At 35.8% G+C, this 14,188-nt stretch overlaps 1 protein-coding gene across 6 annotated transcripts; it reads right to left on the reverse strand.

Annotated features, from left to right (window-relative positions):
* Positions 1-10,233: 10,233 nt before the first annotated feature.
* LOC140988938 (transcription factor PHYTOCHROME INTERACTING FACTOR-LIKE 13-like) lies at positions 10,234-12,779 on the reverse strand. 6 transcript variants are annotated; one of them, XM_073458047.1, is made up of 8 exons: positions 12,510-12,727; positions 12,211-12,303; positions 11,689-12,071; positions 11,321-11,589; positions 11,139-11,237; positions 10,988-11,053; positions 10,837-10,902; positions 10,234-10,749 (listed from the first exon to the last, which is right to left on the reverse strand). In XM_073458047.1, exons 2-8 carry the CDS (start codon positions 12,291-12,293, stop codon positions 10,387-10,389), a joined length of 1,329 nt encoding a protein of 442 aa, XP_073314148.1. In that variant the 5' UTR covers positions 12,294-12,303; positions 12,510-12,727; the 3' UTR covers positions 10,234-10,386. The 6 variants fall into 6 exon arrangements, with proteins under 6 accessions (XP_073314148.1, XP_073314146.1, XP_073314147.1 ...); XM_073458045.1 differs by having other exon boundaries at positions 11,321-12,071; positions 12,635-12,779; XM_073458046.1 differs by having other exon boundaries at positions 11,321-12,071; positions 12,621-12,738.
* Positions 12,780-14,188: the final 1,409 nt, after the last annotated feature.

Below are 14,188 nucleotides of genomic sequence, written 5' to 3' on the forward strand. Positions count from 1 at the left end.
GCTTACTCTTTCATCATACTCGTGCATTGATTCTCCTGCTTTCATTTTGATATTATCAAACTTCTGAACTGCAACTGAAAGTTTATTTTCCTTGGTTTGATCATTTCCTTCACAAAGCTGGATCAGCTTTTCCCAAATTTCTTTGGCTGTCTTACACATCTTTATTTTGCTGAAAGTTATTTTGTCCAGCGTCTTGTACAGAATGTCTTTAGCCACATTATCAAGATTGGCTTTTCTTTTATCTTCAGTTGTCCATTCTTCTCTGGGCTTTTCTATTCTTTGTGGTGCCCCTTCTGTTATGGCAACTGCTGTATTAGTTTTCAGAATCTTCATGGGTCCATCAGTTATGACATACCACATGTCATCATCTTGTGCAGCTAAATGAGCCTGCATTCTGATTTTCCAATCATCAAATTCTTCTCTGGAGAACATATGGATTTTGTTGAATGAAGTCATGCTAGCAAGTTTATAGATCAAAAGTATTCAAGAACAAGATTCAACCGCTCTGATACCACTTGATAGGATCGATTAACGTATCAAGAGTGTTTAGAAGGGGGGGTTGAATAAACACTCACAATTAAAATGAATCTTTTCGAATTTTGAATTCAGTTTGGTGACAAAATGATTCTTGGAATCTTGTTGGTCGATGACAATCAGTTAAACTAAAAGTAGTTGCGGAAAATAACTGACTGAAAGATAGAATACAAAACTGAAATAAAGTACGCAAGGATTGTTTCTGGATGTTCGGAGAATTCAATCACTCCTACGTCACCCCTTCTATCTCAAGGATAGGATTTTCACTAAAAGACTTTGATCGAATACAAGACTTGTACTGACCCATTTCAGTTTGGACTTAACACAGCCAAAAACTGAAACTCTTAGCATACAACAGCGTTTATCAGTTCGTGACTGATCTTAGCACAACTGATATATTCTTGATTGAATTACAAGGTGCTAACACGCTCAAAGTGTAGCTTTAGATGCTACTGATATATCTGATATACATGAGCTGTGAATTGTGATTATAGCAGCATAACAGCAAGCTTCAATAATGTGTTGATTGTCTCTCTTCAACTGCTTTGTTCACTTATTTATATACTTCCTTTCCGACGGTAGCTTGAAATAAATTTGAATCTTTGTATCCGTTGATTTTTTACTTGATTATTCCTTGGATATTGTTTCCTTCATTTATTGTGATGCGGCGTCTTAACTGCTTTCGCCGAAATGTGTTGTTCTAAGCTTTATTGATTTAAGTGCGGCGTTGCAATCTTCTATGTCTCTTTGTCGGTTGATCGTTCTTTCCCGAGACATGTTTAGTTGAAGGAAGCATACGGCTGAATGTATCAACTGATCAATTTCCAACTGATTAGTTGATTTTCTTCGAAAGTTCAGTTCAGCTGGGTTCGGTTTTCTTTAGATAATATGCGCGAATGGCTGAATATATCAACTGATCGGTTTTCAACTGATCAGTTGGTTTTCTTCGAAAGTTCAGTTCAGCTGGGTTCGGTTGCCTTCGATAATATGCGCGATACTCTTCAGATAGGCAAGCTGTATGGATCGAATATTTGATCAGTTAGTTCCAATAAGCAATCGGTTTGTCAAACATCCGAAATTAAGTTTCCAACAACTAAGTGTTGCAAGCAGATATCAGTCGAATCACGGTTCATTGCATTAAAAATCCGTGAAAGATATTATTAAGTACTTAAGAAGAACTAATAATTTCTTCATGATTTAAAGGGCTGTAGGATTAAAATTGTAAGATTACACTGATTTTATCTTCCAATCAGATGCAGATAATTCAAAATCAACACCTAATTTTTCTATTTGAGCTCAATGGTAGTGGTGTCTCTTGAAAGGGTTCCAAGCAAGACATCACAACGGATTCAACCACTGAGGCCGAATACATAGTTGCATCATCTGCAGCAAAGAAGGCTGTTTGGATGAGGAATTTTGTTCAAGAGTTTGGTTTCATTCCTCACATAGTTGATCTAGTCATGGTCTAATGCGACAACACCTGTGCCGTTGTGCAAGCAAAGAAACCAATGTCTCATCAGCGATCTAAACATATACTGAAGAAGTTCGCATAATTCGGAATAATGTGGGAAAAAGAGACACATCAGTGGAGAGAGTCGTCTCTACAGATAATGTTGTTGATCCACGAACGAAGCCCCTACCAGTACCATTGTTTGAAAAGCATCATGAAGTAATGGGTCTGAAATCTTTGGATAGTTGGATATAGGGCAAGTGAGAGATTGTTAGAGTAAAGGCTCAGCGGGCCAACTTGTGGCTTGGACTTTATTGACTTTTTATGTAAAAACAATTTTTATTATAATAATGTTTTTGGGTTTTATTCAATTGTGATATTTACTTTATATGAATTGACATGCAAGTTGTATATATAAAGATTTTGAATAGACAATAGGTACCATGAGGTCAGTCTCGCAACGTAATATCATGAAACTCATTAGGAAGTGTACCGTATATTCTTAACAGTTTCTTAGTCAAATCAGCCACTTAAAATAAAGATAAAAATCACTTTAAACTAGAATATGTGATGTAAACATCATGTTTCATTGACAAAGACATGAAGATGTCCATTCATAAAATAAGGATCATTTGATGATACATTAAACAACCCTCCCTCGGACTGTCCAAATATTTATCGAGGGGAAAAGTCTATGCTTATGATTGTACACATTAGTCCTTGGGTTTTTTTTAAAATTAATTTAATTTTTAAATTTATTTTCAAAAATAATTTTAAAAAAAAATTTGCAAGTTTACGGTAATCCGTGCTTAAGCACGGACTGCTTCGTAGGAGCGGACACTCCAAGTGTCCGCTTCCTCACCTTATCCTCCTCCTCCGTTATCTCGTCCTTCATCCTTCTTGACCCATTCATTTTTCTCTTCTCTCTTCTTCATAATTTTTCCTCTCCTCTCAAAAGTTTTTCGACATCGGTGCTTACCTTATATTGAATTTTAAAAGATCGACAACATATTTCAGAATGGCAGAGAATCGAGGTCCCGAAGATTCCAGTGTCCTCTATTTACAAGAGACACATATGTCATCAACAATTTCTTCCTTAACAGTTGATGATATTATCAAAGTGAGAAGGTCAGACAATTTGATTTGGAAGTTATACACTGATAATTATATACACAATCGTGTGCTTACATTTTTGAATCATATGGGTTTCTATGCAGTTTTAGAATGAGGCTCACAAGTTTTTGATAATCATTTGATTACTGCTCTTGTTGAACGTTGGCGACGCGAGACACACACGTTTCATTTTCCATGTGGTGAAGCAACCGTCACGTTGCAAGATGTTTCAATAATTTGGGGTCTAACAATTGATGGTGAAGCAGTCATTGGAATAGATGTGTCACATAAAGTTGAGGAATGGCAACACATCAGTTTGGATTTGTTGGGATTTTTGTCATCATCAAAACATTTGAAAGGTGGTCATCTGTCTATGACTGTACTATACGATCATTTTATGTCTAACCTTGTTACTGATGATACTTTAGAAGTAGATGTTGTTAAATTTACCCGTTGTATAGCGTTAATGATTATTGGAGGAATAATGCTCCCTGACTATCAAGGAGGATCTGCTAGACTAATATTTTTGTAACTGCTACGGGATATTGATAACGTGAATTCTTATAGTTGGGGTAGTGCAGTTTTAGCATTTCTATACCGTGAGTTGTGTAACGCGTCACGTATAGAGAAGACATCAATGGCTGTACCTTTATATATCCTGCAGGTATCGTTAATGTAATGTGATTATTTAACACAAGTTCTTTGGTAATTTTGTTGAACTATTTTTATTATTGTAAGGAGACATGGGCCTGTAGCAGGATTAAATATGTTAACCCCGACCGAGGTGGGTTAACATTAGGTGTACCTCCCGCTGATCCAGATGCTATTATTCCAGTTTCTCCGTATGGTGCACGGTAATATTTAAAAATTATTGTGGTAATTTCATATATATCTCGTATAAATTTTTGATATGTAATTTTTTTTTTAAATTGTAGGTGGAAAATTGAATTTAGTTACACACATTCGCCAACACATGCTGTAAAAATTATAAGGGATTCTATAGATCGTATGAATATTAACGAGGTATTATTTAATTTTAATATTTAATAGTGATTAAATGAAGATGATTTTGTTTTGAGTAGATGAATTTATAATTTGAACATTTTAATTTTTACAGTTTAATTGGGTCGTTTATCAGAAGAATGACATAGATGTGAAGACGATTATAGATTCATACGACAACAAAATATGACGATGTGTTTGTCGTCTTATATGCTTTGACATTGTGGAGATGCACCATCCTAATCGGGTGATGCGACAATTTAGAAGACGACAATCAATTCCAAGGTCTGCCGTCGACAATGATGGTATGCATAATATTACCAGAATAGGACATCAAAACAACGATTTGAGAGATTATCATGGAAATTCAATTGAGTTGTGGAATAATAGGCTGAGATATATTGCTAAAGGGGTGCGACACGGGCTATCGATGCAAACTGACGAAGACTACTTCCAATGGTATAATCGAATAACTGTGCGCACCATATCACCTGCTGTTTTTGTCGTTGGTTTTCAACCATATCCTTACAATACTTTTGTCGGACAATTTAATGTCCAACAAAATTTCAGTACGCCTTCTCCATTTTCACATCAGTCATCACTCGGGTGGGGAGGTGACATGGTTACGCAACCAACTGGGTTTGCAGGAACATGTAATATTATTCCGTCAACCGAATTGAATGTTGCAGGAACCTCAACTACTCAACCTGGTTTTTTCAGTGATTCAGGGGTTGTTGACTTTCGTTCGTTTGGTCAGCCGGATTTTCAGACTCCGTATTGGTCGAACACACAAAGTTTTACGAATATGCTTAATGTTGGTCCTCAGCATCTTGTGCATGACACTCGGCCACAGAGGAATTTTATTTCACATATCACTTTTGCAGGTTACTCAAATGAGGAAAATCCTGAACATGTAGGATTGCGTATAGGGACGAGAAGACGCAATCCACCTGATTGTGGGACCGATAGCCATTTGTATCATTATAATTATGACGATGATTCTTCAACTTAATTGTAACTATATCGATTCTATTATAGTATCTTTTGCATTGTATAAATTGTATCATTTCTACAATATATTGATAATAAGCGAAAGATAAACGGAATATAAGATTAAAAAAATCATAAGTGACGACTAAAAAAAAGAAACACAATTAAACAAACACGTCCACAAGAATGTTTTAACATTTACACGTCTGAACACAAGAAAGTACACGACTGACAGATAAAATGAAAAAAACATAGTTGACGTCTATGTTATCAAATTTGGCATTCTTCAGTTCGTGATCACCTGCGAAAATAAAATAAATTACAATTAAAGAACCCCAAACTTTAGCACATGCACTGTCTGAATTGTATATTAATAAACAAATAAAAGCATGTGATAACATACCTCACTCAACTTGAATAAGGAATCGTTGATCACGGCTCATTCTCGTCATTCTCTGGTGGTGGCACTCCCGATGCATCCCCTTGCTGCTGATAGTCATAATGAAAATGGAACGGAGGAATGAACGACGGAGGTGGAGGGATGGTCCCTGGGTCAACACCCCTGTGGATTAGCATTGTCTGCATCATGTACTCAACATAGGCAAAATGTTCATTGTGGTTCAAGTTAACTTGTTCTTGATGACCCATGAAGGCAAGAGTCTCATCTACTTTGTCGTTTTGGGACCGCCTGCGGGGCTGTGGGCGACGCGGGGCGGCAGTGCTCGATCCACCTGTATCTCCCTCATGAGTGGGGAAGTCTAACTATCGTTTCGTGTACTTCCGTTGAAATTCATCTGCACAAATGGGCTTCATTGGTTACAACCACTCCTCATCATCACGGAACACAACCCCTAATCTCACACACAACTCTGATATGATGGTGGGAAAGAAAAGCCCGATGTGTGATTATTCACGCTCATCATGATCTGAGAATTGATGAGCTTTCTCACATTGATGTTGTAACCCTCATCTAACGCATATAGCACCACGGCCCGCTCTTTTTGTACTTCACTGTTGTGCGAGACCGGCATCATTATCCCTTGCCAGAAACAAATACCAAAGGGCAATATCTGCAATCAAATATTCTCATCAAAACAACTAGGTGACCCTCCTACTGGTTTCTAGATCGCCCCAAGATGACAGAGTTTGTCGATTATCATAGAGTAATCCGGGGCAGCAACCAAATCCTGGAAGGCGGAATCATCGACCTCGGGCGTTTCTAATAATGCATTGATAGTACCCGAATCATACGACACAAGTCTACCCCGAACAAAGGCCTTGTCATCCGTCCTCTCCCCCGCATTTACATAAAATTCTCACACCACTGAGACCGCCGCCGCATTAGGTTGAGCCCCAAATTTTACCCATCCCCGCCTCTCCAACCCCACTAGAGGCCCTACGTATCGATCCTCCATTTGCCTACGAAATCCCTGCTCGGTAATCGGGTTTCTATGAATTTTTGCATGTTCATACCGAGCCCTAGCCGCCTCATTCACAAATCTACTTCTATCAAATGAAGAAGAAGAGGAAGAACTAGGATTACCTTTCGACTTCTTAGGAGCCATGGTGACAGGAACTGCAGGTGGTAAATGATAGAAGGGGAAGGGGAATTTTTTTTGAGAGATTATAGATAAAGGGATTTGAGAAAAGGGTATTTTGATTTAGGGATTTGAGAGAAAAAGGGAAGGGGAAATTGTGTGTAGATAAGGTGGGGAGGGGAAATAAGGTGGAGAGATGGGAATGGGAGGGGAGATGGGGGGAGCGGCTTCCAGCGCCGCTCGCGCTCGAGCGGTATTCTTCCACCGCTCGAGCGCGAGCGGAACTGGAAATCTTCCCAATGTTATGGGGAGAACAGAAACATACCGAAAAAGAAATTATATGGTATGTATCATCATTGTTACATCTGGATCCAAGAACAAAACAATATGAAAAAGATGTACAGCAAATTGTGCACTTGCAAAGAACAGCAAATCAAATACTAGATGCATTTGCAGACACAAAAGGGATAACTAAATCATATATACATGCTACAAATACCCCTGCTCGAATTGAAATCCCGAAGAAACAAATTGAAGATACTCATTATGTCATTAAACGCCTGAAGCGTGGAAGGCCAGTCGGTTCCAAGGATAAAAATCCTCGGAAAAGAAAATTCATAGAGAAACCCGATGATCACAAAATAAAGAATGATGTTCTTGAAGAAACACATGATGATCACATAATAAAGAATGATGTTCCTGAAGAAACACATGATGATGAAAATATTCTGACAGAACCACAAATTGACGAGAATCGTGAAATCTCTAACAATTATATTAATACTGGAAAAATATGGAACCGAAAAGATATAGAAGAAATTGATGATATATTTTCTTATAATGTGGCATTAGACATCATAAATAATAATGAAGATCATGAACCAAAATCTTTTGGTGAATGTAAAAATCGGCAGGATTGGATAAAATGAAAAGATGCCATCCAGGTTGAATTGGATTCGCTAAATAAACGTAATGTTTTTGTACCTATAGTCCTTGCACCTGAAGGTGTAAAACCTGTTGGTTACAAATGGGTTTTTATTCGAAAGCGAAATGAGAAAAATGAAATAGTAAGATATAAAGCTCGACTTGTTGCACAAGGTTTTTCTCAAAGGCCTGAAATTGATTATGAAGAAACGTATTCTCCCGTGATGGATGCAATTAAGTTTTGGTATTTGACTAGCTTGACGGTATCTGAAAATTTAGAAATGCGTATTATGGATGTTATTACAGCTTACTTATATAGATCACTTGATAGTAATATATATATGAAAATCTCCGAAGGATTTAAGATGCCTGAATCACAAAGTTCAAAACCTAGAGAATGTTATTCTGTGAAATTACAAAGATCATTATACGGGTTAAAGCAATCTGGTCGAATGTGGTATAATCGACTAAGTGATCACTTGATGAAAAAGGGATATATAAATAATTCAATATGCCATTATGTTTTCATTAAGAAAACAACATCCGGATGCGTAATCATTGCTGTATATGTTGATGATTTAAACATTATTGGAACAAATAAGGAAATTCAAGAAGTTGTGTCATACTTGAAGGAAGAATTTGAAATGAAGGATCTTGGAAAAACAAAGTATTGTCTGGATTTACAAATTGAACAAAAAGAATGTGGAATATTTGTTCACCAGACAAATTATACAGAAAAGATCCTTAAACGTTTTAATATGGATAAATCAAATCCTTTAAGTACACCAATGGTTGTTAGATCATTAAACATAGAAAATGATCCATTCCGTCCATGTGAAGATGATGAAAATATTCTTGGTCCAGAAGTACTATATCTAAGTGCTATCGGTGCCCTTATGTATCTTACAAATTATACAAGGCCTGATATATCTTTTGCCGTAAATTTATTGGCAAGATTTAGCACATATCCAACAAAGAGACACTGGAACTGAATTAAACATATATTCCGTTATCTACGAGGAACGACAGACTTGGGACTTTTGTATTCAAAAGATGTGAATCCAAGTATAATTGGTTATTCCGATGCTGGATACTTATCTGATCCACACAAGGCACGTTCCCAAACTGGATATGTATTTACTCGTGGAGGCACTGCAATTTCTTGGCGTTCACAGAAACAAACGCTCGTAACAACTTCATCAAATCATGCCGAGATTATTGCACTACATGAAGCGAACTGTGAATGTGTGTGGTTAAAATCAATGACCCAACATATTCAAATCTCATGCGGATTATCATTCGATGAGAAGCCTGTGATACTATATGAAGATAATGCTCCATGTGTTGCTCAAATGAAAGAAGGATACATAAAAAGCGACAGAACTAAACATATTCCTCCTAAGTTCTTCGCATTCACCAAGGAGCTTGAGAAGAATAAATATATTGATGTTCGTCACATTCAACCAAGTAAAAAACTCATCAGATCTCTTCAAAAAGAGACTTCCTACGACAATATTCAGAAAGCACATATATAATATTGGGATGCGCAATATACGAAATTTGTGAAAAATTGACTCATGTCAACATGAGAGCGAGTTTACGTGACTGCACTCTTTTTCCTTTACTATGATTTTTATCCCAATGAGTTTTTCCTAGTAAGGTTTTTAACGAGGCAGTACAAAAACACGTAATGAAGAAATCATCGTATCATGATCATCATCACAAGGGGGAGTGTTGAAAATAAAAGATTTGAATATTGAAAAAGTAATAGTTGAATATTTGAATATTGAAAATAAGAGTTGTAAAAATTAGAAATTTGTGTGTGATGATGTATGTAATTATGTATTTTATTTTTTGGATTATTACCAAAAAAATTCTATAAATAGCTTCACCATTTGTGAAGAAATTCACAATTGAGTTGAAAGGAAAAAATATTATAAAGTGTGTAGTTTGATAATTTTGAGAGTTTGAGATTTTTACTTTTTTACCGTAAATTTTTACTTTTTCATAACAATAATGATTTAATTAAGCATGTTATTTTCAAGAGTAAAAATACATATATGAGAAATTTTAAATAATGAAATAACAATGTCCCGATTAAAGTAGGATTCTCGATTTGATTAGGAATCAAAGTTTATAAATATTTCATTAAGAGTTGTATTAGATAAATTTTACACAAAAACAATTCTCTCTCTTTCGCATAAATTTTCGGCCTTTAGAGAAAAAAATTTCGACCTCATGCACCGCCGCTCATCGGATTTCTGAAAGTCCGGCGATTCAATATCGACATAAATTCATATAGATTTTTAATGCAGTCTACACGAGAAACATAACTTCTGATTGTGGACCTGATTAAGAGATTGAATAAAGTTCGTAAGAAAATACAAGAATGACTATCTCTGCTTAAAATCCGAAATAGTTTGATGTCCAGAGTTTATAACACAAATGTAAAATATTGTAGACGTTCTATGAATATTATTAAATCATTTGACATCCAAAAAACGTTTTGTACGTTATTGCTCTCGGCAACTTTATATACCCGGTAGTTTAGAGGTCATAGTTTGATAATTTTGCCACACAGTCAGCCACACAAGACAATAGCGTGAATTCTTGCTATCCAACAAATCAATTTCATTAGTTGTTCCAACTTGCATTTCAGAGGATGATATACATGACTCCAAATTTAATACCAATTATTAAGATCGATTACTTGTTATTGAATAAAAAAACCACAGTTGTTTTAGATGACAACCCCAAGATATCAAGTTTTGATTGTTGTGAAACAAAATTGCCACAAGGTTTTCACGCGGCGTTCTTGCATTTTTAAGCCTCTTATTACATAACAGAAGCACCATAAGCTTCACTCTGTTGAGAGGGTGTGCCTAAGGAACAGACCTGAGATGTATTCTGCATCGGATAGAGGCTACTGTAGTTCGCATATTGCTCATGGAAACCAGGATTTTGCGTTTGATTAGGATAACTAACAGGTTTAAGAAGAGGTATCGGGCCAACCGCAGTTTGATTTGCCATGGGAGCTACCGTCCTGGCTTGATAGATTTGTGGCAGCCTCGAGAAACGCATGAGATTGTGAATTTGAGGAATCGTGGCAGCTGGGCTGATTCCCATTCCTGCCCGGTACATGTAGTTTTGAATGCCTGGTATTACCATTTGTGCCATTTGACTTCCCATCCACATAAACTGAGAACATGTGATGAAACACAAGCATATATTCTGAGTCCCAAGGTGCACACTTTCAGCCAGTCAGTTCATTAAAGTAAAGTATACCTGAATTTGTGATTGAAGAGACTTCATGTACTCAATAACCTCATCTAACATCGATGCTTTATCCGACTGTACGAGAGAAAATAAAATTTAAAACATGAATGGATTTAGCTCGTTGAATGTAGAAAATTCGTGTGTGTGCTGACATTTTTACCTTGTGAGAATGAGGGATCAGCTCCTGCAAAACCCTCATCTTCTCATTGATTCTGTCCCTCCGTCTCTGCACAAAAAACACAGAGAATTTCACAAAAAATTTGATACAAAACATCTAAATGAATGTATGCTTGAGATCCAAGAATTCAAACCCTCTCAGATAAGTTATGCACTTCAGCTACACGGCTTCTACGAGCAGTTCCACATTTCTTAGATGACTTGTTTCGTGAACCCGACTCCAATTCAGTAGCCTACAAGATTGCTGTAATTTAGAAAAGGAAAAAGAAGACAATACTAAACAACGAGCTATTTGAAGGCTTAAAAGTGAGCATACATCGCTCAAGCAATCGGATAGCTCTGCATCCCTACTCTTCCTTTTGTGGCAATTGATTTCATTACTCTGATTGGTAGTTTTCCAGAAGCTACTACCTGATCCTCTCGAGCAAGACGTAAGAGCTTGTTCGAGCGTCTCTATTTCCGCGCATTCATCGCTCACAGGACTTAATTTTTTAACATGATTTGCATCATCCACCTTATCGGACAAAGTTCTGCTACAAATCCCACAGCTAGATGCAACTTGATTGCTGCCACAGTGGCTCGACCCTGTCGTCATAACGGACAACTCGTGAACATCACCCAGTACCATATGAACAAATTCCTTTCTTTTGACAGGCAAATCAAGATTACTGTATTTTCTATCACCTGTCAGGATTTGATCTTGGTGGTTTGAGTTCAAGATTTCAAAGACTGGAGGTGGCAATGAAATTGGACCAAACTCATGCTGCTGTGAACTTGGAAATTTGAAAAAGTTTTCACCTTCAAAGACAGGATTAGATGATGGAATCTCAGATAGAAAATCAGAACACAACTCCTCAAAAGATTCATCTATTGGGCTATGAATCCATGAAATTGCCTCTTCATCTTGAATCAAATTAGTCGAAGTCATGACAAATCGACTCTTGGTATCGTCATGCTTGTGAACTTTCTTAGACTTATTGGAATCGTTGCTTGATTTTCTATGAGTTTGGCTCTGCAACACTACCTCTCCATTTTGCCATAACAGCTCCACTAGCTCATTATCCACACTGTAATAAAAACATCCATCAAAAAATTCCCCCAACTGAAATGAAACCCAAAAATTACACCATACAATATACAGCAAGACTTTAAATTCAATTTCCCACGTTTTCTGCTGAAAATTCAGTTGTTTGAGCCTACGCTTACCCCAACTGTCTTCTCCGGGACGGCAGTATAGGTAGCTCAACTTCAAAGTCAGTGTTCCATTCAGCAAGGCAAGAAATGTCCATACCTCAATTTCTATCTAGAAAAAGGAAACACCAAAATTACCATTAACAGTAAGAAAGGAGAAGTAAAGAAACGAAACGATATCATGTAGCAACACCTATCAAACTCCAGAGAACAAACCACTAGCAATCATCCTTCTCAACATAGAAATTAAAAGAGTACTGAAATAGCTACAGACAGAAGAAAAGTGAAAACTAATAACAAACAAACCGACAAACCTATATCCCTAAATCACCAAGAACAAACAAGAAAAGTTTGTCCAAGATTTAGCCGATCTTATTGTAAACTTAGGAAAGGAAGAATCTTTGGGGATGAAAAACGAAACCCACCTAAGAAAACTCACCCCCAAAGATTCTTGTTTTTGTTCTGCACTTATTCAAGAATCATAAAATGAAATCTGAGTGTTTTTTTAAGCCTATTATTTCATTATCACGACATTCACTAACAAAAACAGACAAGCGCCAGTGACTGCAGTTGCTGTTTTCCAATGCGTGGGCGATAAGGACATGGGGACACGTGGCAGTCGACCAGTAGCCGCTTTAGATATCGATGGGACCCACACGTGCGAATCAGAGCTGGATGAGATCTTCATCTTCTCTCCGCTGTGCTCGTTATCTCAAAACAAGCACCCAACTTGCCACGTTGATTGTTCCCTTATTTTATTAGTATGCCAATTTTTTTTATAACATTTAATATCACATTTTAGTATGCCAATTTTTTTTTTATAACATTTAATAATTTATACGTTGGAGGTCATGTAAAAAAAAAATAACATTTCATGGAGAAGTCAATCTCTATAATTTTCCTATTTATTAAGGATAAGTGGCATTCTTGGTCACCAAATCTGGATTTTTTTGTTCTACCCTTGTCTAATTAAATAAACTGATCGATTTTTTGATCGAAAAGTAGTGTATAATAAAATTAAAATGTAAAAATAATATTTTAAATATATATCATAATCAATATAAAAAAATTAATACACTTAAAATTAAAATTTAAGGCATATGAATGCATCACAATCCATCATATAATAGTGTAAATTATGGAAATTTATAATGGCTCAAAATCTTATCCCAAAAATCAAGGGATTATTTATGACTCTAGTGATTCTAAATTGATACCTAAAAGCATATATCAATAATTTTTTTGGTCTACATGATTTTTATTCTCCTCTGAATAAAATTACCCAGAAAAATATTATCTAATATCAATAAAGTAAATTAAATGCAATAAAAACATTAATATACTTTTTTCCTGTGGCATTAGTAATTTTAAAAATTATTGGATTAATTTTTTATTTTTTACAAACCTCAAGAAGATAAATGTAATATTTAAATATAGTTTTTTTTTTAAATAACGACAAAATTCAGGACATATAAATGTAATTATGCCTTGTTTAAATAATCTTCTAAAGTTTTTGCTTCCCATTGTAAATTGTAATACACAGATTCCTCGAACTCGTGGTTTGCTCGTGATTACATAATGATGATCAAACTAATCACAAGCCCAAATCATTCTCTCTTCTTCTTTTTTTCTCTCTTTCAAATTTAAATATTATATGTTACTTTATAATTACATGTTTTTATAGCAATATCAAATCATGCTTTGGCCATGCAATGTTAAATGGCCAAAAATTACTAGAATCTTGATTGAGACATTGCACATAGTCCTTGATAATTGACGTAACTTGCACTCAAATGCCTGACTTTCAAATTAGATATATTTTAACTTGAAGTTAGCTCGAATAGTGAAATTTTTTTTTTGAATTAGAGCTCGAGTTTGAGTTAGACTTGTAAGATTTAAATGTATTTGCAACTATTCAAACTATTGCTTGAAAAAAATCAAAAGTTTCGAAATATATTTTTTTAATACAGTATATTATATATTAATAATTAAT

This window comes from Primulina huaijiensis, chromosome 11, assembly GCF_012295235.1.
Source record: "Primulina huaijiensis isolate GDHJ02 chromosome 11, ASM1229523v2, whole genome shotgun sequence".
NCBI classification, from domain to species: Eukaryota; Viridiplantae; Streptophyta; class Magnoliopsida; order Lamiales; family Gesneriaceae; genus Primulina; species Primulina huaijiensis.